Source organism: Ictidomys tridecemlineatus, chromosome 8, assembly GCF_052094955.1.
Source record: "Ictidomys tridecemlineatus isolate mIctTri1 chromosome 8, mIctTri1.hap1, whole genome shotgun sequence".
In the NCBI taxonomy this organism is placed as follows: Eukaryota; Metazoa; Chordata; class Mammalia; order Rodentia; family Sciuridae; genus Ictidomys; species Ictidomys tridecemlineatus.
The window spans coordinates 12,118,897-12,139,199 of record NC_135484.1 but is presented as its reverse complement, the minus strand read 5'-3'; the positions used below and the strand labels follow the sequence as shown (position 1 = coordinate 12,139,199).

Below are 20,303 nucleotides of genomic sequence, written 5' to 3'. Positions count from 1 at the left end.
CATTGCTTTCCTATGTTCATACATGAATAGACAACCAGCGTAACTCCTAATCAGGTATAACCACAGGAATGGAAAATTATACTCCTTGTAAGTATAATATGACAAAAATACACTTTACTGTCATGTATATCTAAAAAGAACAGATTAAATAATTAAATTAGTGTGAACTAGATTAGGCATTCAACAGCAGGTGTTGTCCACTCTGTTGTCCATTGTACTAATAATCACAACTTGAATGGAGTAGGAATTACCTAATCTATATAATTTCTAGTTTTAGTAGGATTACAGTTTCTTGAGTAAGAGGAAATAGGGTAGGAAGGTAAGAAAAAGCTGAAGTGTTTGAAAAGGTGATGAGAGGAGAGACAAGAGATAGAGAACACATGTCAGCTGTAAAGAAGAAGGAATGAGTTTTCCGAAGTAATGAAAACAAGAGAGGAGGAGGAAATAAGAGATTTGGGCTGTTATTGGTAGCAGAGAGTGAAGAATGGGAGCTAGGAAGGGCCAGAACCTATATAAGAATGGATCAGCAAACAAAATCAAAACTACTCAAACCCTCGCATAATTGCACCCACAGAAGTCTAAGCTAGGCTACATAATGAAGGCATGCAGGAGGGAGCCACTGATGTGTAAGTCACACAAAGATAGGTAGGTAGGTAGGTAGGTAGGAAGGTAGGTAAGTATAGATAGGTAGATAGGTAGGTAGGTAGGTAGGTATATAGGTAGGTAAGTAGATAAGTAGATAGGTAGGTAGATAAGTAGGTAGGTAGGTAGAAAGGTAGGTAGGTAGGTAGATAGATAGGTAGGTAGGTAGATAGATAGGTGCTGAGGGCCATTGCCAAGTAGGAATGACGCATCAAAATTTCCTTGCCAGGGTACCCCATGTTGCTTAGAGGACATTCGATGGGACATTGCATGTATGCTTTAGTAAGGTGACCTTGCTCAAAGACCAGGGTGGATCTGGGTTTAGAGCTGATCAGGTTTGAGGAAGTATCCCGCTCCTTGAGTTTAAGGCGTTCCCGGTTTAAGACAATATGGGTTTTAGGGAAGTTGGAGGTTGAAGATTATTGCTGCTGGGATTAAGGTGTTCCTGCTGCTTGTTCCCGTTGAGTTCTCGTGAGATTCAAATGGGATTTGGAAATAAGCCTCGTAGAGTAGGTGAATTGTGGGGGCAGATTTGGGATTTCCCCTGAGCGTGTGTGGAGGCTGGTGTGAGTTCGGGAATAAAGGATTGCTGTTTGAATCTACAAGGTGTGTGGTGGCTCATGATTCTGTGCCAAGCCGAGACATTGGCAGATAGGTAGGTAGGTAGGTGGATAGATTGATTTTTCAAACCTATCTGCACGGTGGGAACATACACAACTCACACACGCACACTCATATACAGAAAATAATGGGAGAAATGTGAAGAATGATACAATACAAAAACAGTGTTTGAAAAAAGTTAAAAATTTAAAAGTAAAAAAAAAAAATGAGAACATAGAGGATCCTTTCCAGGGCTTTCTGTGTGGCACTCCCCTAGGAGTCCCACTGGGGTGGACTCTTTGGATTTGTTTTCTCTGAGCCCCCCCCCCCAACAAACTCTGTCCATTGAAACCCGCCTTCCTCTGTGAACCCAGGATTCTCTGGGTCCGTTTCTTTACTTTTCAATTTCTCTACCCCCAGCCTCGTGTCTTGCTTGTCCCCACTCCCCACTCGCTGGGCTGGTGGCCCTCGGTGCATCTCTGAGGGATCACTTCTGACGCTCAAGGTACCAACTTTCTGTATCTCTGGATTTTTCCCTTTTTCCAGTTCAGCGTTAGGTTTCCGAGAGGCTCCCTGATCATGCACCTAGCTAAGGCGCCGTCTTCCTTCCTAAGTCAGGTGCCTGCCGAGGAGCTGCAGGGGGCTTCCTCTCTCTGCTCCGCCCGCCCTCTTCTTCTTCATCTCATGGACAGGTGCGGCCTGGTCCCTTATTCCATTACACCTTGTCACAGGTGGCTCCCCGACAGCATTTACACAGTAAAACAGCCATTTCGCTATTCAGCTTGCACTTGTTTATAGTTCAGTTAGGTGGGTATGTTTAGAGACTAGTTAATTTGTTAATCCGTGCATTTCGTTTCAGAACAGCAAGAGATGCGAGGCCTTTGTTGGAATATATTTTATCGGCATGATTTTCACCTGATGGTTGGAAAGTGATGACATGAAACCTTTACTACAAAAAGGTGGGGTGTCAGGTAGCGCCAAGAGCACTGCTTTACCTACTGTCATCCTGCATCTTCATGTTAACATGTCCACCGCGATACCTGGACTGACACAAGCAGTGTCCACTCAGGTCTAAGAAATTCATATGAACTACTGTTGGATATATTCAAAAGGAGATGTTTACAATTTTTTAGCAGCAATATATTTTTCAAACACAATTTATAAGAGATATCCAGATATAAGTACAAACCAAAACAAAATTGTAGAGACTAACTGAAGGCAGAGGAAGCCAGAACCTTCTTTGTGGCCTTCCATATGGCTGCAGAAAGAGTCTGAGAAGTACGAATCTGGTAGTGGTTTGAGTTGGGCACTTGCATACAGTGAAGACTGGTTCTGAAAAGCCATTCTTAGGATGGTCATTCAACACACATGTGGCATCTTCTCCACAGAAAAGGGCTAATACCTCCAAAGCTTTGTTTGTTTGTCTGTTTGGTAACTGGAATTGAACCCAAGTGCTGAACCACTGAGCCACTTTCCCAGCCCCACTCCTTTTTTTTTTTAATTTAGAGACAGAGCCTCACTAAGTTGCTTAGGGCTTTACTAAGTTGCTGAGGCTGACTTTGAACTCACAATCCTCCTGCCCCGGCCTCCTAAGCAGCTGGGATTACAGATGTGCAGCACCACACTTAGCCCTTCAAAGCTTTTTAACTCCTGAAGCTGTGGAACTACATCACAAGAACCCTCCCCTCACTCCAGGGAGTGAAAGGAAACATGGCCACCCTTCTACACACAGAGCCAGCTCAGGTGACCAGCAACACCAGCAGGGCCCAGCTCTCCTCTGATGGAGCTGCCTCCTGGCCACCAGCGCCTGTCAGCACACTCTGCCCTCCTGCCCCGTGTGGCACACCCACCCAGTTACACGCTCCAGCCTCTTTTATCCCTCCTGTGAGTGGTGCACACACCCTGTCTTCCCGCAGGTCCCCCAGAGGCAAAAGTGAACAGCCTGAGTGAATTCAGTCACACTCACGGCCAGTGGCTGCCAATTCCCTTACCCCCCCACCCCCAAGAAGCCTTTCAAAGACAAGAGGCTCACCACCTCCAGTGAATCCCTCACGGGTTGAATTCCAGGCAATTCAGCAGAATGAACCACTCTGGGATGTGAGGAGGGTATCTGGAGTAGGAAATACCAGCTCCTCCCGGAGTGCACTTGGAAAAGTTCCTGTTGTAATTTTACTCTGTGCCTGTGTCTGCGGCTCCCCTGCTTAATTCGTGAAACCCTCAAATGCTTGGGAGGGTTCACTGCAGTTTTTTCATAGTAGTGCCCACACTGCTGGCAGCTGCGGCGGTCACTTGTAAATCTTTGAAAACACCTTGACCACTCTCCTTCCATAACTTCATGAATGACGCAAAACAGAAATATTTCAATGACAGGTGACTAAGAGTAAGAAAAATATACAACTATATTTAAAACACTTAAATTAACAAGATAGTACTTTTCCATTCTAACAAAATATCATACATTCAGTTTAAACAAGAGTTAATATCCAGACGCTTTTTCAAAATACCTGATGCTAGTTGAAAATTAGTGACCATGAGGCTTTCCAAGATATTTCTAATTAGCAAAATGTATACAGTTTTGAAGAACTGTAGGGTTTTTTTTTTTTAACCAACATAGAATTTTTCATAATTCACTTGAAATCAAAAACCAAAGGTAGACATTGTAATAGGTCAAAATGCACACTGATGTGTCTCTCATAAACCTAAATCTTGCTTGACCTTCCTGAATGATACTTTGGCTTTCAGCAAATCTTACAGCTTCTTTTCCCCTAAAGACAATACATGACAACATCCACCACAACCTCTCACAAATAACCGCGCCCTTCTCGGTGTGTAATGAGCCCTATCCGCATGTGCTCGTGTGTTCACTGACCTAGACGGAGACCACTGTGACACAGGGGCTTGACGGAGGGTCCCAGGTCCACATGTAAACTCTGCTCAAGAGCATCCCGGGTGCCTGCCAATGTCAAAGTCAAAGTCGCTGCACTTAAAATACGGTATAGAGCGTTAAAAAAAAAAAAAAAAATCAAAACAAAAATGTGTTCTCCACTGGCTTTTTTCAGATGAAGAAGATGGACCACAAACCGACACGTCGGAGTGGCAACAGCCACCAGCGAGTCCCCCCAGCCCAGCCCAGGAAACCAAGAACCAACGCTGCCAGGTCCTGACGAGGACCCAGCCTCTGGCCCCCAGGCGATTCACGGTGCCTCTGCGGGTTCCAGTGCCGGGGACAGGAGGCAGAGCAGGCTCTCCACGTCCCTTCTTCCGTCCCCACGAGCAGACCTGCGGTCCCCTGGGTCTGCGGCCGTCCCGTCGCTTCAAAATTCCGAGAAAGGCAGCATCCAACTCTCCAAAAGGAACAAGTGAAATCACACCAGGTCACTCCGTAACCCTGTGGGTGAGGTCCCCAGGGTCTGTCCGCGGGGGAGGGAGGCACTTGGTAGCAGGGGACAGGCGGGGGTCCCTCCAGGGCGGCCTCAGGGAGTCAATAGCTTGAGGCGGGTGAGCCAGCTGACCAGCAGGGACGGCTCTGCCGACTTCCCGGAGGAGGCGGACTTCTTCTTGGTCCCTTCCTCCGGGAACGGGATGGTGGCGCTGCTGTGGAGATCCGCGTTGATGTAGCACCTGCTCCCGCGGATGTAGTCTGCACCCCGCACCAGGTGCCTCTCGGCCGCGGGTCTGCAGAAGCGGTACTGGGAGTGGGTGCTCTCCTCGATGATGGGGGGGATCCGCTCGTTGCTAAAATACCTGCAGAGGGCCTCTTCCCCTGTGTCCGGAGAGAGCACACGAGTCTGTTAAAGTAGCAATCCCTGGCACAGTGCCGCGCGGAGAGTCCTCAGCCTATGACACCCTGAAAGGGGACACCCTACCCAGCTCTCCTTTCTGGATGGGCTCCGAGGCCCAAAGGCTGAGCAGGCCCACCTGGTGGGTGCTCACAGAGCAGAAGTGGACGGGTCCCTCCTGCTTCAGGCTCTTCTTGCACTGAACAGGGAGCACGAGCCAGAGAGCCTGCCCTCCCTTACCCCTGGAAAACCCCTCAGAATTCACTTAAAACCACAAACCAATGACAGAGAGCGGTAAGCTTCTCTCACTCTTTCCCCAGCCATCCTGGCTCAGCACCTGAGCATGAAGTACATGCTGACAGTGTTCCTGCTCCCGGAACACCCCCAATGAGTGCTTAGCAAGGTGGGGTGCCCTTGGATGTCACCCTGAACGAAGGTCAGGCGCCATTAACCTTTAGCGATGAGCAAAAATCTACAATGATTGGGACATTCCTGAACAAAGGACGATTTTGTCTTAAATGCCAGCAGACCTCCTGGGGTGGAGGAGGTGTTTAAGAAACTAAGCAGGAGTTTAAGACACAGGACACATTGGCAACACATAGCAGTCTTTGGAAATTCCACTCCCCAAAATGTGCAAAGATCTATGTACACAGATGCTTATGGAAACACAATTCGTAACTGTGAAAAACCCAGAAAAAATCCTAAATGTTCAACAATAGCAAACTGAATAAATAGGTATCCAGCCATGAGATGGAACACTATTGCAACTGCAGTGAAAAAAAAAAAAAAAAAACATGCTCTAGATAGGATTCGTTTTACATAGTGTTCCTGAACGTCTGGGTTTTTTCCATTTTCCACATTTTTCCAAGTGTATAAGATGTAAATATAGGAATGATTTGGAAGATACACAAAACATTCGCAGTAATTGCTCCTAGGTTGTGGAAGTTGATTCCAGCTGAGTTTTATCTTCTCATGCCTTCTAGATGTTTTCCAGTGTTTTGCTTTTGTGACTTGTTTTGCTTTTGTAACCAAAGGGGAAAAGCCACTTTTAAAAAGTGTCATAAAGCCACATTGTATGAGTCTATTTATATGGAATGTCCAGAATAGGCAAATAGACACAAAGTGGATCAGTGTCACTCAGGGGCCGGGGACAACTGGAATTGAGGGGGATGGCTAAAAGGCACAGGGGTTCTTTTGGACGATGGAAACGTTCTGAAATAAGATTGTGGTGACTAACGTGAATATCCAAAAAACCACCATGTTGTACATTTGAAGAGTGAAGTTCATGCTCTGTGAGTTACATCCCAATAATACCGTTGGCTAAATGCCAACCGACATCTGCAACTCTGGATCAATCACACAAGAAATGCAGAAGAAAGAGTGGAGGGGACTCCCATTTCCCGTTTTCATACTCCCCAACTCCTATGCTCCATCTCTCAACAAAACAAAACAAAACAAAAAAGGCTGCGTGGAGCTCAGAACCATGATAATGAAGAAGATGTCAGCCTCCCCAGATCTAAACAAAGCGCAGCCTGCCACCTGCTGACTGCTCCTCAGTCTCACAAGTAAACTAAGAGTATCCACAGACAGGCCTCCTGGCCCTTTGTCCCTTTAGCACAAGCCTAGTGACAGCAGTACTCAGAAGACACTTTCCCAAGGCCCTAGCTGATGTCAGGGGATGATCACTTTGGAAGCTTAAGCCTCCAGAATGTCCTTCCTCTTCCTTTTACCAACTTCAGGGTCACGCAGCTTTAACTCTTCGCCTGCTCTTTGCTGCCACACTGCACAAGCAAGGTCATGGTCATGCCCTGCCGACGCTGATAACCACAGGGGATCCAGCAAAACCCAAACATTTTAAAACACTTCCCTTAAGACTAGCAGTAATAACCAGTGACCTTGATGACAAGGTGAATTCAACACAAATTTCTCTCAAATAGTCACCATTCTCTAACCCAAGAAGGATTGGGGAGGAGAAAAAACTCCACATTGGTCATCAGAAAAAATAAATAAATGGATTCCAGTAATAAGTCAATAATTCAGGATGAGATTATTTAATAAGCAATTTATTTCACTTGTTTAAAAAAAAAAAAACTTTAAATAGACCTTTTTAAAAGGTCTACAGCCTTTTTAAAGCCCACACTGCTAATCAGGAGATGTGCACTCACTAACTGGGATTATGTAATCTTTCCCTGTATTCCATCCCAGAAATAAGTGGAGCCTTAGAAAGCTTCGGCAGACCTGGTTTAACAGACGACAGAATGGGAGTCGGAGAGGCTAACTACTTTCAAAGTTATCATCACACACTCAGGAATAGAGCGGAGGCCTAGGCCCAGGTCTGCTTAGATAAAACCTACCTTTCTTCCCATGACCTCGAGGTCTGGCAAAAGGGTCCACAATGCCCATCCAGTTCCCGTCCGCAGGCATGGACAAAGGCCGGGGCTTGCCTTCAAAGGGACAAGAAGGAAAGTGACCAGGTTGGAGAGGTTGGGGACTTCAGCAGTTCATTTCCAACTTAGATCCCCAAATGAGCACAGCCCCTTCAGCAGAAGCAATCACAGATTTTAAAACAAGGGAAGTATTTTAAAGCACTGTGTTTCCATAGCAAGCAATTAGGACACAGGCATGCCAAACCTGAGCCTCTGAGTCCACAACTCCCAAGTTAAAACCAGGCCGCGAGAGCTAACCCTGAAATGTGAGCCTGGCCCGCGGGGCCTCGCGGCCAGCAGAGCAGTGACTCACGAGGCTGCGCTCCAGAGCTGAGTAAAGGTCTCATACTTAAAATTTCATTGAGGTTGATGTTTTCCTCGGATTACCCTTTGAGCCTGCCAAATTCACCCAACAGTTCCAAATAAGGAAGGGGTGGGAGGAGAAGTAACAGGGGGTAACAGCAGAACAAGACAAACGCTCGGAAACTCACCGTAAGATGGTGTCTTCTCTCTCATTTTCGTGGGCGGTGCGCTGGTTTCCACCGAGTACCCCGGCAACTGATCAGAGTCAGCAATGGTGAACCTTCGTCTCCGGCTCTCCTGGTCCAAGAAGGAATTCGGGGACTCTGAACCCTTGGGGCCAGGCAACGGCTGTTTACACTTGCTGAATCCGCCGTAGGCATCCCTGGAAGATAATGTGCAACGATCAAGATGCTCACCTCGTCTCCTACCACAAAATCATGGGAATCATACCCCCCGAGCACACGTGAGAAAACTCCTCTCTCCACTGGAGGAAAAGTGTCACTTTACTCAACCCAGTGGCCTCCCAAACACACAGCTCCTTATCAAATAAAAGCAAGTACTGTGACCCTGATGAATCACAGGAAAGGCAGCTTTTTGGTCACGTATACCGAAATGGTAAAAAGATGCTTTTGCAAAGAGAGCTCTGGTGCTCCTGTGTTCTGTCCTGCAGCTGAAGTTCCTATCCATGTCAAGAATCAGAAGTTGAAGCGTGAGCTACCGAACCACTTTCCTTGCACCAAGAGCAGTATCTTTGTCAAGATTCAGCAAATATGACTCTTGATGTATAATGAAGTTGTTAGATTTGAAGATTAAGCCACAGAGACAAAGGATGCTTTATAGTAACCAGTGGAGACTATTTCTGAACTGAATAAAGAAACCGGAAAAAGTTGGACCACGGACTCCACCCTAATTCTATCTAAATGTCAGTTTATAATAAAACTTAATTTTGGTTTATCTCAGGTTACCAGATGGTAAATAATAATTAATAATAACAATAATAATAATAATAAGCACTTAGCAAATCCCTTTAGGCAATCAGGAAAACACCACTGGACAAAATATAGAGGCTGCTGCCTCCTGTGTGTCCTAGTGATGTGTGTTCGCAGGTGCATGAGTGCTCATGTCTCTCCAGGTAGATGAAAGGGCCCCAGCTCCCTCTCTTCCTCATCCTGTACACACCCCTTTCTTCCCTGGGACCCCTCACAGAGGCCCTTACCAGGTCCCAGGAGTATATGGTTTTGTAAACTTTTCAGAAGTAAGGTATTTCTGTATTCTTTTCTTAAAGGCCCCCTCCCCACCAAACTGCACAGCTTCAAGCCCCATATAACCTAGACCTCCCCCTGCACCTCCCCTGCACCTCCCCCTGCACCTGCCCTGCACCTCCCCCTGCACCTCCCCTGCACCTCCCTCTGCACCCCCCTCTGCACCCCCCACACCGTGAGACCAGTGAGCCTCCAGATTCCGTCGGCCACACTGCAGCCCAGCAACCTGCTCTCTCGAGATCCTGGAGGTTTTCACGCCCCTCTTGCTCATCTACCCACACGGGGGCTAGCACACCATGAAAACAGGAACCACGTACCGAGGAGAGTAGGGAACAGCAGGTGGAGGAGGAATGTAAAGGTCCAGGATGGCTGGCTTCTCCTTCTTCAGAGAGGCGTCCATGGTGCCTTCAGGGGACTGGGTCGTCGTGGGTGGGGGCGAGGTCTGCAGTGACAGCCACACAGAGCCAAAAAGGGCAGAGGTCAGTCAGCAAGGAGATTACCCTGGTCACACCTTCCCTCCCCAAGCCAAGGCCAGCCCTGAGTAAGCAGAGGCCAAGATCATCCACAGGTTCACAGCTATTGACAGGACTCAGCTTCCGGAAGACACTCAGAGTTCATTCATGGAATTCCACAGCAGCGCTAGTACTGACGAGGAGTGTGGGCTCAGAACTCTGGGTGTGATCCTGGCTTTCCTGGATTTCTGTGTATCGCTGAGCCAGGCACTCAACCCCTCTGTGCCTCAACTATGAGACGGCAATAAATGGGAATAAGAACAGTATTCAACGGGGGTAGCTAACATTGTTCAAAGAGCCTAGGACACTGCTTGTCACCAAGTAAGCACACAATTTCATGTGCATGAATTTAGCTGTACACGTGCTGCAGATACTCATATACTTAAGTTAATTAAATTTTTAAAGTACATACGGCTTCAGTTTGTTACCAATCTTCAATTATGTTACCAATCTCAAAGGATCTATTTTTTCTTAAACTTTAGGTGAGTCCCCCAATCTTATCCTTCTGCACTCTTAACAATGACAATGACAGACTTTTCTGGTTGATAAAGAACCGCAAGGAGGTCTCACAGTCAAGATGGGCAAACATCTGGCGGGGACCAGAGAGAACTGTGCTGGACCTGCGCCAGGTACAGAAAGCTACCTTTATACCCCCTCTGCCTGGGTGGTGACAGAAGCTGTCACTGCAGGAAGACTGTGAACCAGATTCCAAGCCTGAAAGGACCAAAGAGCCGGTGTGGCCAGAGCTGGCAGTAGCCACCAAGAGAGTCACAGAGTGATGGCTATTTTCAACAGAGACACCAAGACACAGAGGCCAGGCCCAGTCTTCAGCCCCCTACAGCAACCCCACCCTTTGCAGACTTTGCCACCAATGAATGCACAATCTGTCCTTCTATTCAGTATGAAATTAAACTCGCGTTTGTCAATCTTGGACCATATCTGAAGACACGGGGCCAGAATCCAGACCCTTAAAACCTCAGAAGCCAAAGTAGATTGGAATTATTTCCACAGGGCAGATACTCCCTGAACTGTGCACACGGTGCTGATACACGGCTCTATCAGCAACCCTCGTCTACCAGGACTGTGGCCTCAAAGCAGAACGAAACAGCTCTTCTGTGACAGGGTAACACTAATGAGTCAAAAAGAAGAGGATGGAGGGCTGGGGCTGGAGCCCAGTGGTAGAGTGCTTGCCCAGCACAGGTGAGGCACTGGGGAAGAAGGAGAAGGAGAAGGAGAAGAAGAAAAATGAAGAGCTGCCTCCTGAGAGTGGTGGGTGCCCAGGCCTGAAGAACAGGGAAGAGTGAACCACAGAGGAAGGCCCAGGGCCGGGTGAGCTCACGGAGGACTCGCCCAGCAGCATTCACCTTTTGAAGATATCCTGGACACTTCACAAGAACACCTGGTAGCTGAGCTGTTCAGCAGCTCCGCCTTTTGATGGTGGCTCAGATGCAGAACTTAATACCTTTCTCCCTCGCCGTGGGCTCTTCCCAAACATGTCAGGAAGGTAAATCTGGATAAAATGCAAGAGTGAGACTTCCACGGGAGTTTCCAGGAGTCACTGGGGGGCTGGGGAGCCTGTACTTAAACATGATTTTCCATTATGCCCTGGACACATCCATGTGGACTTTCCTCTGTCACCTCCAACTCAGACTAGAGACTCCTGCCATCTCTGCCTTCCAGGTGGCTTCTTAACTTTCTGATTGTTGTCACCTCGTAGGTTTCCCATCACCCTGGACACCCTCTGTCTCCAAGAGCCGGCACTACACTAGGACAGCGAGGCTTACGAAGGTTAGACACCAGCCAAAGGTCCAGAGCTGATAAGTGACAGAGCTGAGATGAGGACTCGAGGGACCCAGCATGAGAGCCACCCTCCTGGCCACCAAGCTGTGCTGCTCCTTGAGCCCCGTGTGGCTGCTTCCCAAGAGGTCCCTGGCACTGTCCATCTTTCATCTGAGCTGCCCAGGACCCCCTGGCCCCACACCTGGACCTACACAAGGGACTTCTCCCTGGTCGGTGTTTCTCGTGTCTAGATATTGCAGTGTGCTGAACTGCTGTCCCCTCAAGTTCTTATGTTGTAGCCCTAACCCCCAGCACCCCAGAAAGTAACTGTATTTGCACATCATGTTAAGTTGCTGGGCACGGCAGTGCATGCCTGTAATCCTAGCAGCTCAGGGACTGAGACAGGAGGATCGCAAGTTCAAAGCCAGCCTCCGCAATAGCAAGGCGCTAAGCAACTCAGTGAGACCCTGTCTCTAAATAAAATACAAAATAGGGCTGGAGATGGGTTTTAGTGCCCCTGAGTTCAATCCTGGGTACCCTCCCCCCAAAAAAGCCAATTAAGTTAAAACGAGGTCACTAGGGTGGGATCAATGCAATATGGCTGGTGTCCTTATAAGAGATCAGGACACAGACACACACAGAAGAAAGACCACGTGAAGACAAAGGGAGAAAACGGCTATTTGCAAACTGAAGAGCAAGGTCTCAGAAGAAATCTACTCTGCCAACACCTTATCTGGGACTTCAACCTCCCAATCTATGGTGCTTGGTTATGGCAACTGTTGCACAACAGTAGAGATAGTAATGCAAAGCAGGGGCCAACCTGTCACCTGTGGGTGAAGTCCACCCCCTCAGCCTCATCCTCTGTACCTGCACCAGACAGTCTCCGCTGACCAGGCGTTTTATCCACCACCTCTGGCTTCAGGGAGTGTGAGATACTCACTCCTTGCCAACCCAGAGCCCCTGAACCAACCAGGACCATCCACATCTGTTGTGGCTATCACCTCACCTAAAAGCTCACAACTGTCCCTTCTCCAGAGGACAGCAGCCTCTCCTGCGCAGGGCCACCAAGACCCGTAGCTATCTGGTGACACCAGGATGCTTTGACCTACAAACTCTGCCCTTCCTTGATGGCAGCTCGTGTGGGCGAGCGTGTTTAAAGAGCAGCGCTCACCTCCGAGACACACACTCTCACCTGCCAGTGCAGGTCCCACCTACGCCCAGCTCCAAAGTGCCAGCTCATCAGGAAGAGGCGCCCTCCCCGTCACAGTCCACATGGCCTCTTCCTCAGAGCCCGCATCTCCCCTGCAGCAGCGAGCTGGCAGGGCTGGCAGCTGGGAGGCACTCCATCAGCTCTCTGCCAGGAATAAAGAGCTTGTAGGACGTTAAGTGTCCCATTCGAAGAATCCAAACTTTAAATCTAAACAGGTTTAAATTTTTATACTGAGCCACTAAACAAAAGCAGCTGGGCATGATCAATATTCTCAGCTATGGGAAGTGGTATCTTGGCTACGACCCCAAAGCACAAGCCACTAAAGTAAAACTAGACAAAAGGGATCGCATCAGACTAAGAACTTCTGCCCAGCAGAGGAAATAATCAACAGAACGAAGAGACAACCCATTCAACATCGTAGAACCGTAGAAAACACCGTGTTAAGTGAAATGAGCCAGGCACTGAAAAACAAAGACTCCACGATCGCACCTCTATGTGCCATCTGAAAACCCCAAACTCAGTAGCCAAGAGTGGACAGGTAGGTGGTGACCAGGGAGAAGGGAAGGAGGGTGGGCGAGATGTTGGTTAAAGGACAAGATTTTCAGTGAGCTGGGGCAGTGGCGGGAAGAAGTCCAAGAGTTCTTATTATACCACATGGTGATGATGTTTAATAAGTATGTTGCACACTTACAACTGCTGAGTAGATTTTAAGTGTTCTTACCACAAATCAATAAGTATGTGCAGAAATGCACCCATTAATTAGCTTGATTTGGCCATTGCACAATGTATACATATTCCAATAAAGTAGTCTTAATCATGTGTCCTCTATCTCTACCCTCCACTTCATACTATTTATTTTTAAACCTCCCCACCCTCCCATGGGTTAGACTTATAGATATATTTGCAGTATTCTCTATCACGAAGTATCCTATCACGGATGGCTTGAGACTATCCACCTTCCATGTGAAGATGTACAAAAAAAGAAAAAAAAATCACAAGCAGCTACACATAAAATTATAATCTCAATTTTATAAAAAGCTATAAAATGTCATTTCTTTACATTCTTGGCTTAGGAAGTAAACGCTCAGGATCAATCACATTATTAGGACATCTCAGCAGTGAGCTCCTTGTACCAGGTATAGACACAAGGGCCTATATTGCTTGAAGAGAATTTAAATAACAAAACTCAAAGTCTGTTTGTTTTTTTATCATCACCAAAGACTGTCAGTTCTGACTGACACCTAAACAATGCTATCGAGCTGTTGCGGGGCTCCATGGACAGGTCACATCCACAGCACCCACCACGCCTTTATAGGGAGCCACTAAAGACTCAACCCCATGGGGACTCTCCAAGCTCAGTGTTCCATTGTGCAAAGTTGTATATGTTGATGAGAAGATCTAAGATGAACTTTCTGCCATGATGGAAATGTCAACATCTGCGCTATCTAATATGAAGCATGAGCCACATGTGAGCATATTCAATATCTGCAATGAGGCCAGGAAGATGGGAGGAACTGAACTTTTCCTTTAATTCATTAATTTAAATAGTTATAAAAGGCTAGTGGCTACTATACAATTCAGAGTAGATCTAGAATTTTTACTTTCATATAAGCAGGATTATCTAAGCATGCACAAACCAACTCCTAAAACCAGTCGCCTTCAAAGGTAATCTTTTTTTTTTTCTTTTTTTTTTTTTTGACGTTCAGCCTTGTTCATACACAGATACTGGGTAGAAGGCTTTAGGACAACAGCTACCTGCACGAGAGGTGGCTTCCAGCGCAGGTTCTTCAAGGGGGCAGGCGTGAAGTTAAAACAACCCGTGGGCCTCTTCTTGAGCAGTAACACCACTCCAGTGGGATTCTCTCTCAATTTCTTCACCAGATTTTTTAGCTGCCATCCCACCTTCAAACCAAGGCAATGAGGAGAGAAGACGGACTCATGAATAATGAAAAATCAAGCCTATGAGTTGATGGCAAGGAAATCAAAATGAGAGCAAACAGGTACACTCTCAATATGCTCATCTTAGCACTGCTTAAAACAGTGGAAAGCTGGATAGAATCAGAAAAGCTTCAAAAAAATTAAACAAAAAAGACTTTTGATTTCTTTTAAAAGTTCTAAAAGGGAAAATCAGGTCTCAAATAAACAAACTCACCACAGTTTGCCGGTTAACCTGAATGACTTCATCACCAGCGTGAATCTTCTGAGATCTGTCTGCAGGAGACTATACAGAAACAAAGGAACCGGTCTGAATTTTTTACACCTTCTATTTCTATTTCTGTTTCTATTTCTTCTCTCTCACTTTCTTTCATTCTTATATAGACAACAAGCAACAGAAATAAAATTTTCTTAGGAAAAAGAATGCTTTTTAGTCTCAAGATGCCGCAGTCCATGGAACCCGACATATAAACACCATATCATCTCTTTTATTAGTGTTGATTGTCACTGATAATCTCTCCATCAGAACAGCTGGTTCATCCAACCTACACGGAGAGTCTGGACACACTGTCAAAATGATTAGCTGCTAGAAGCCATTTCATCTAAAACACACCTTGTACATATGCCTATTAGTCTTGTAAAAGAAAACCACTGCTTAACCTGTAGGGATCATCTTTGTAACTCCGCCATCCCTTTTCCTTCCTGAATATAAATCTTGTTTTCCCTCAATCCTGTTTTATATATTACCATGATTCTATTAAAATAGAAAGTTGGTAGCAAACAGAAGATTTATTTCCTTAAAAGACAAAGAATTTTATTTTTTTCATTTTCAGGTTAAATTCAAAATGAGTGAATCTTCAGTGTCAAGAAAAAGTTCTGACTTTGTTCCTCCCAAATAATGCACTGCTATTAATTTGCAACAACAGAGATACATATGAAAAGAATATAGTCCATTTGTCCAATATTTTGCCCACGGCACTCTGGTTCATGTAAGTAACTGAGAAATCTTTAAGATACCAAGAGAAGAAAAAAGGTTAAGGCTCTGATTTTCAGATTCTAAGTCAACATTATCTAGGCTTGAATGTTTAATTCTGTATCTTATGTAACTAGCTGAATCTTCAAACAATTTACAGCTACGCTTAGACTAAATAGCACCTTTGAACACGGGGAGGGGGCAGCAATGAAACCCTAACACACTTGCTGAATTCTTCCCACTCAACTGCCGTGATAGGCTCAACAGGAAATTAGCGAGCAGAATTCAGCTACCCAAACACTTCTGCTTCTGATTTAGCTGGGCTCAACACAACACCACAAGTAACTGTGCCAGTTTTATATCTGAAAACATTTAACCTGCCTCCACTACAACCAGGAAGCCTCACCTGTAACCTGCAACGTGGGTACCACAGGGCCAAGCCTAACTTGAGTTTCTTTCTCTTGAACCCCTTTCTTTAAAACATGAATTTATCTACATTCCTTTTCACACCCGTGTGTCAGAAGTTTAGCCCATCGTTGCATCCTGCACAAAGGTTTCATGTAAGGTAAGCTTCATTTTATAAAAGAAAGCCCCGAGGCCAGAATGTCCCAGTTTAGAGCCATACAATCTCAAAGCACATGCACAAACGTCCTGAACTGACTTCCCTTCCTAAGGATCCTCCTGCAGCCGTTTCTCAAATATCTGACCAAGCAATTAAGAGCTGTGTTTGGCAGAACACTGGTAAAGAGAGAGCTTGATACCAAAATTTTCCCTAGGGCAGGAACTCTTGCCTATCTTCACCATGACTCCAACTACTGAAAACTGAGGCTTGCTCTGGTTTCCTGCAGATGGGTGATGACCTGAAGAATAATGCCCTCATTCTCCAGAGACCAACCTAATGCCCACCGAATCTTGGGGGTGGAGGAAAGGAGTAAGGATAGAGTGGTCAAGACTCTCATCAAGATCTTGAATAATATCATAATATCAAAAAAGAAGTCCGATAGACGATCATCCCAGTGAAATGATCCTGACTTCTCAGGTAACTCTCCAAAACACTGGACTGGCAGTCTGAGAATGGCCTACTGGATAGTATCCAGCCTGGAGGTCAAGATGGAGAAACATGGAGACAACACAGTTGGAAAGCAATGGTCCAATTCTGCCCACCACCACTCACCCTTCTAGGCTTCCATGAAAACATTGTGACTTGAAATCATTGTGACCTTAAGTGACAGCCAGAAAACTAACCTGGAGCTGACATTTTCTCCTGCCATTCAAGGATAAAATACACACCAGTAAGTGTAAAGTATCCACATTATGTGCTTGAGAAGCAGGCTCTTACCTACTTCCCACCCTCACCTGTAAGACTTAGCCCAGTGTCCAGCACATCCTAGGTATTCAAAAAACACAAGCTGAATAACTGAAGCAACGAGTAAGATTTTTAAATGGATCACCCAATGGGATAAGACAAGTTTTCTTTCTTAGATATTTAACAAGATAGTAACCACTTCTCTCATGGCAACACCAGAATAGATGACATCCAGGTCAACCCTAGATCTGTCACCCAGTAGTATGATTTTGGTTGGAATTCAGGGGTATATATATCATTAATGACATTGGACATTTATTTGATTCAAAAACAGTTTGTTTAAACTTTTATTAACTCTCTTCTTTAAGCAAAAGGGACAGGGTAGAAGGAAGGAATCTATGCCTGCTGGTAATGATGGGGAAATATTCTACGTGAAGTTGCTTCAAGAAGGCCAGGTAGAGTCTGGAACCCCCCAGGTCTGGTTAAGTCAAACAATATAATAACCAAATCACATAACTTCAAACCTTCAGCTCTTTGAAAACACCAATGCTCACCTTCTAAATCCATCGAACTCCAAAACAATGTACTGACTGATACGTGGATATCACTTCCTGTCAGGGATGAACTGCAATATACCAACTCTTCAACAAGGATGAGGGTGAATTATGGAAAGCCTTGAGCACCTTTTCTTTAGCATCCTCCCCTGCCTAAAAACAGAGCTTCCTGTGCTGATATTACCTATCAGGTAAGATGATATAAAAACCCCTTCTGATTCTCAGTGTTTCCTCAACAGGGGATAATTAAAGACACAACTGTCTTCCATTTAATTGTGGACCAGAACTGTGCAATCCACTTGGGATTCATCAACTACCTTAAGCAATGTAATTTTCTTATTACAAAAATCAAGTGTTTATCACAAACACTCAGCAAAGATCATGCTATTTTCTTTTATCAAAAGACAAAGCAGCCAAAGCACAAAATTGGACATGCATTTTCCAAAGAGATTAGAAAAATAGCTGCTCTTTGAAATTATCTCCTCTTGCCTTGGTTGATGAAACAGATTAATTCCCGTTTCTTTGACACATACCAGGGAAGCTACTCACATGTGTTTAGCTTTATGTCAGTGTCATTCAAAAGCCAGCCACACCACAAGTTGCAAGAATAGCTACTTTTTACAAACTGAAAAGTGAAGAGAAAAAAAAAGACAGCCCTACATATAGCCAAATTTCCAGAAGGAAGTGAGTCGTGTATAAAGTCTCTCTTGCAGTTGAAACAGACCTGCTTTTTCCATTCACAGGACTGGGAGCGGGGGAAGACTAAATTTCAGAATCATGACAAATATTATGAAATACAACGCTGTAAAAAGAATTTGTGTCGTGAAAAAAAAAAAAAAACCTAAAATAGCTGCTTTGGAGACATAAAAATTCCACTTAACCCCCCAAAATTACATTTTACACATATGGCCATCAAACCCAGTTCTTATAAGAGTGATTCATAACAACAAAGAGATCATTGTTTTTGTATTCATGGCTTAGCACTGGCACGGTGCAAAAAGAAAGGTACCACAAGACTGGGGGTAAAAACTGGGCATGACGTGTGAACAAGAGCAATAAAGGACAATTTAAATAATAAAGTGACAGCAGCTGGTGATAAGAGTACAGCCCTCTATCAACAGACATAAACAAAACAGGCACCCACGCCAGCTCCCACTGCATGCAAACATTTAAATGCAAACATTTAAATGAGAAGTACAGAGCTCTGTGTCAATTTGTTTAAACACACAATGGCTTTTAACTTTAAGGGATGCACTTGCACTTACATTTTCTGTAGTTCCAGTAATCACGTGCAATCCATCATAGGTTGACTTGATGTACATGCCCTAGAGTTTCACAAAGACATTAACCCGTTACTCCAATATTTAAAGAGAAGAGTAGAGAGAGGGACATAAACTTACAAATCAGGCACAGTCGCCACAGAACAATACTCATTTTTAAGCCTTCTGAAGCACCATGAAACAAAATCCAAAGGGCAGTGAAGGAGAACTAAACAAATCAAAAGTGAAAGAGATCAGACCCGTGAGATCTCTTTGATATGACAATCTGTGTACCTGGCACACAGAATATCGTCCCGACTCTTTATGATGTAGGAATTTTCTCAGACCTGCTCAAACAGGGAGGCATTTCAAACAAGGACTGTTCTTTCCTGACTACTTCTTTGTCCAGGGACACAATACATCCAGTTCAATTGGTATCAAGGGGAACAGCAGTGTGACTTATTCAAACCCACAGTAACTTCAACTGGGGCGTACAAATGAAGATTGCTAAATAATACAACACAGATAGCACATTAGTAGTAGGCATAGCTCTATCTGAAGGGAAGCTGAAGTCTGAGTAGGCTATGCTCCTTCCTAAGAGCCTGGAGGCCAAATCAGAAGGAAATGGCGTGTCAATAGAACGTACCATGCATAAAATATATTTTATTGAAACTATTATAAGATCGGGGAAGGGCAAACAGGAAACAGGGCAAAAAGCATTTTTGCGTGTCTACACTGTACTAATGCAGAAATGATTTTGGCCCTGAACTTGCTCTGCTCAGCCACCTACTGGAAAGAGAACCTCATCAAACACTAAGCGCTCCGGTATTCCCCCCTCCTCTGGTTTCTTTGCAGAGTCCATGAGCTCCCCCCTTACCCAACAGCACTCCCCTTCCCAGGACCCTGCCTGTGTAACATTATGATCTGAAATGGCCGCTCCATCTCTGCAGGGCATGTATCTGTTTCAGTATTACCTATGAACTTATCTCCAGGAATTCCTCCCTATTTAAACTTAATATGCCATGATCCATCATTTACTTTGAAGCCAAGTCTCAGTACGTGTATTTTGACCCACTAAGAATTTCAGCTTGTAGACATGAGTTCTGTTTTCCCCTCTAAGAGCAGGGACTGCCTACACCCCCAGGGCTCCTCCTCTTCCTCCTCTTCCGCTCATCTTCACCAGCACCACCACCAATACCAGCAGTGGCAGCTGCAGCCCTCCATGAAGACACATGCACGCTCTGCACCCTCAGCACCGGGCACTTGGCATGTGTCACCTAATGGCACATTTCAACAGCCTAAGAGGAAACTGACCTGTGAGTGCTCTCTGACTCAAGGCCTCTACGCTCATCAATGGGCCTCAGTTGCTTCCCTCAAAACTCAGCGTATTAATCCTACGGGATGAGTGTTCCAGACTAGGAAATCTGCAATACGCATTCCCAGGGCCTGTTATTACACAGCTCATGCATGTCTTATGAAACATTTCTGAAGTTTTTTTCAGGATTCATTTCCTCCAACCAGCCTGTTCTCACATTCATCTTAAGTGCTAATAGACACTTTCAGAACAGATGTTGTTTTTGTACCCAGAGACCATCTCTCCTTTGCATAAATGTTTTATATTTCCTTGCATTGCTAAGTCCTAAAAATAAAACCATTAAGTTAGGAGTGTCAAGTTTTAAAATTCTATTTCTTTTTATACTTTGAAGATAAACAAAAGTCAACGAAATTTAATGTATCAAATTCCTAACTGTTTAACTGTAATG

The 20,303-nt window shown here is 45.2% G+C and overlaps 1 protein-coding gene across 2 annotated transcripts in view; it reads right to left on the bottom strand.

The window, feature by feature from the left end:
* Positions 1 to 3,617: 3,617 nt before the first annotated feature.
* Positions 3,618 to 20,303, bottom strand: part of Cnksr3 (CNKSR family member 3) — an 87,052-nt gene continuing 70,366 nt past the window's right edge. For both annotated transcript variants that reach the window (XM_013356923.4, XM_040283459.2), the window contains exons 7-13: positions 18,547 to 18,606; positions 14,666 to 14,734; positions 14,269 to 14,415; positions 9,330 to 9,454; positions 7,939 to 8,132; positions 7,376 to 7,465; positions 3,618 to 5,005 (exon numbers count right to left, since the gene is read on the bottom strand). In XM_013356923.4, the coding sequence (XP_013212377.1) occupies positions 4,716 to 5,005; positions 7,376 to 7,465; positions 7,939 to 8,132; positions 9,330 to 9,454; positions 14,269 to 14,415; positions 14,666 to 14,734; positions 18,547 to 18,606 (975 nt within the window). In that variant the 3' untranslated portion in view covers positions 3,618 to 4,715. The remainder of the gene's footprint in view (positions 5,006 to 7,375; positions 7,466 to 7,938; positions 8,133 to 9,329; positions 9,455 to 14,268; positions 14,416 to 14,665; positions 14,735 to 18,546; positions 18,607 to 20,303) is intronic.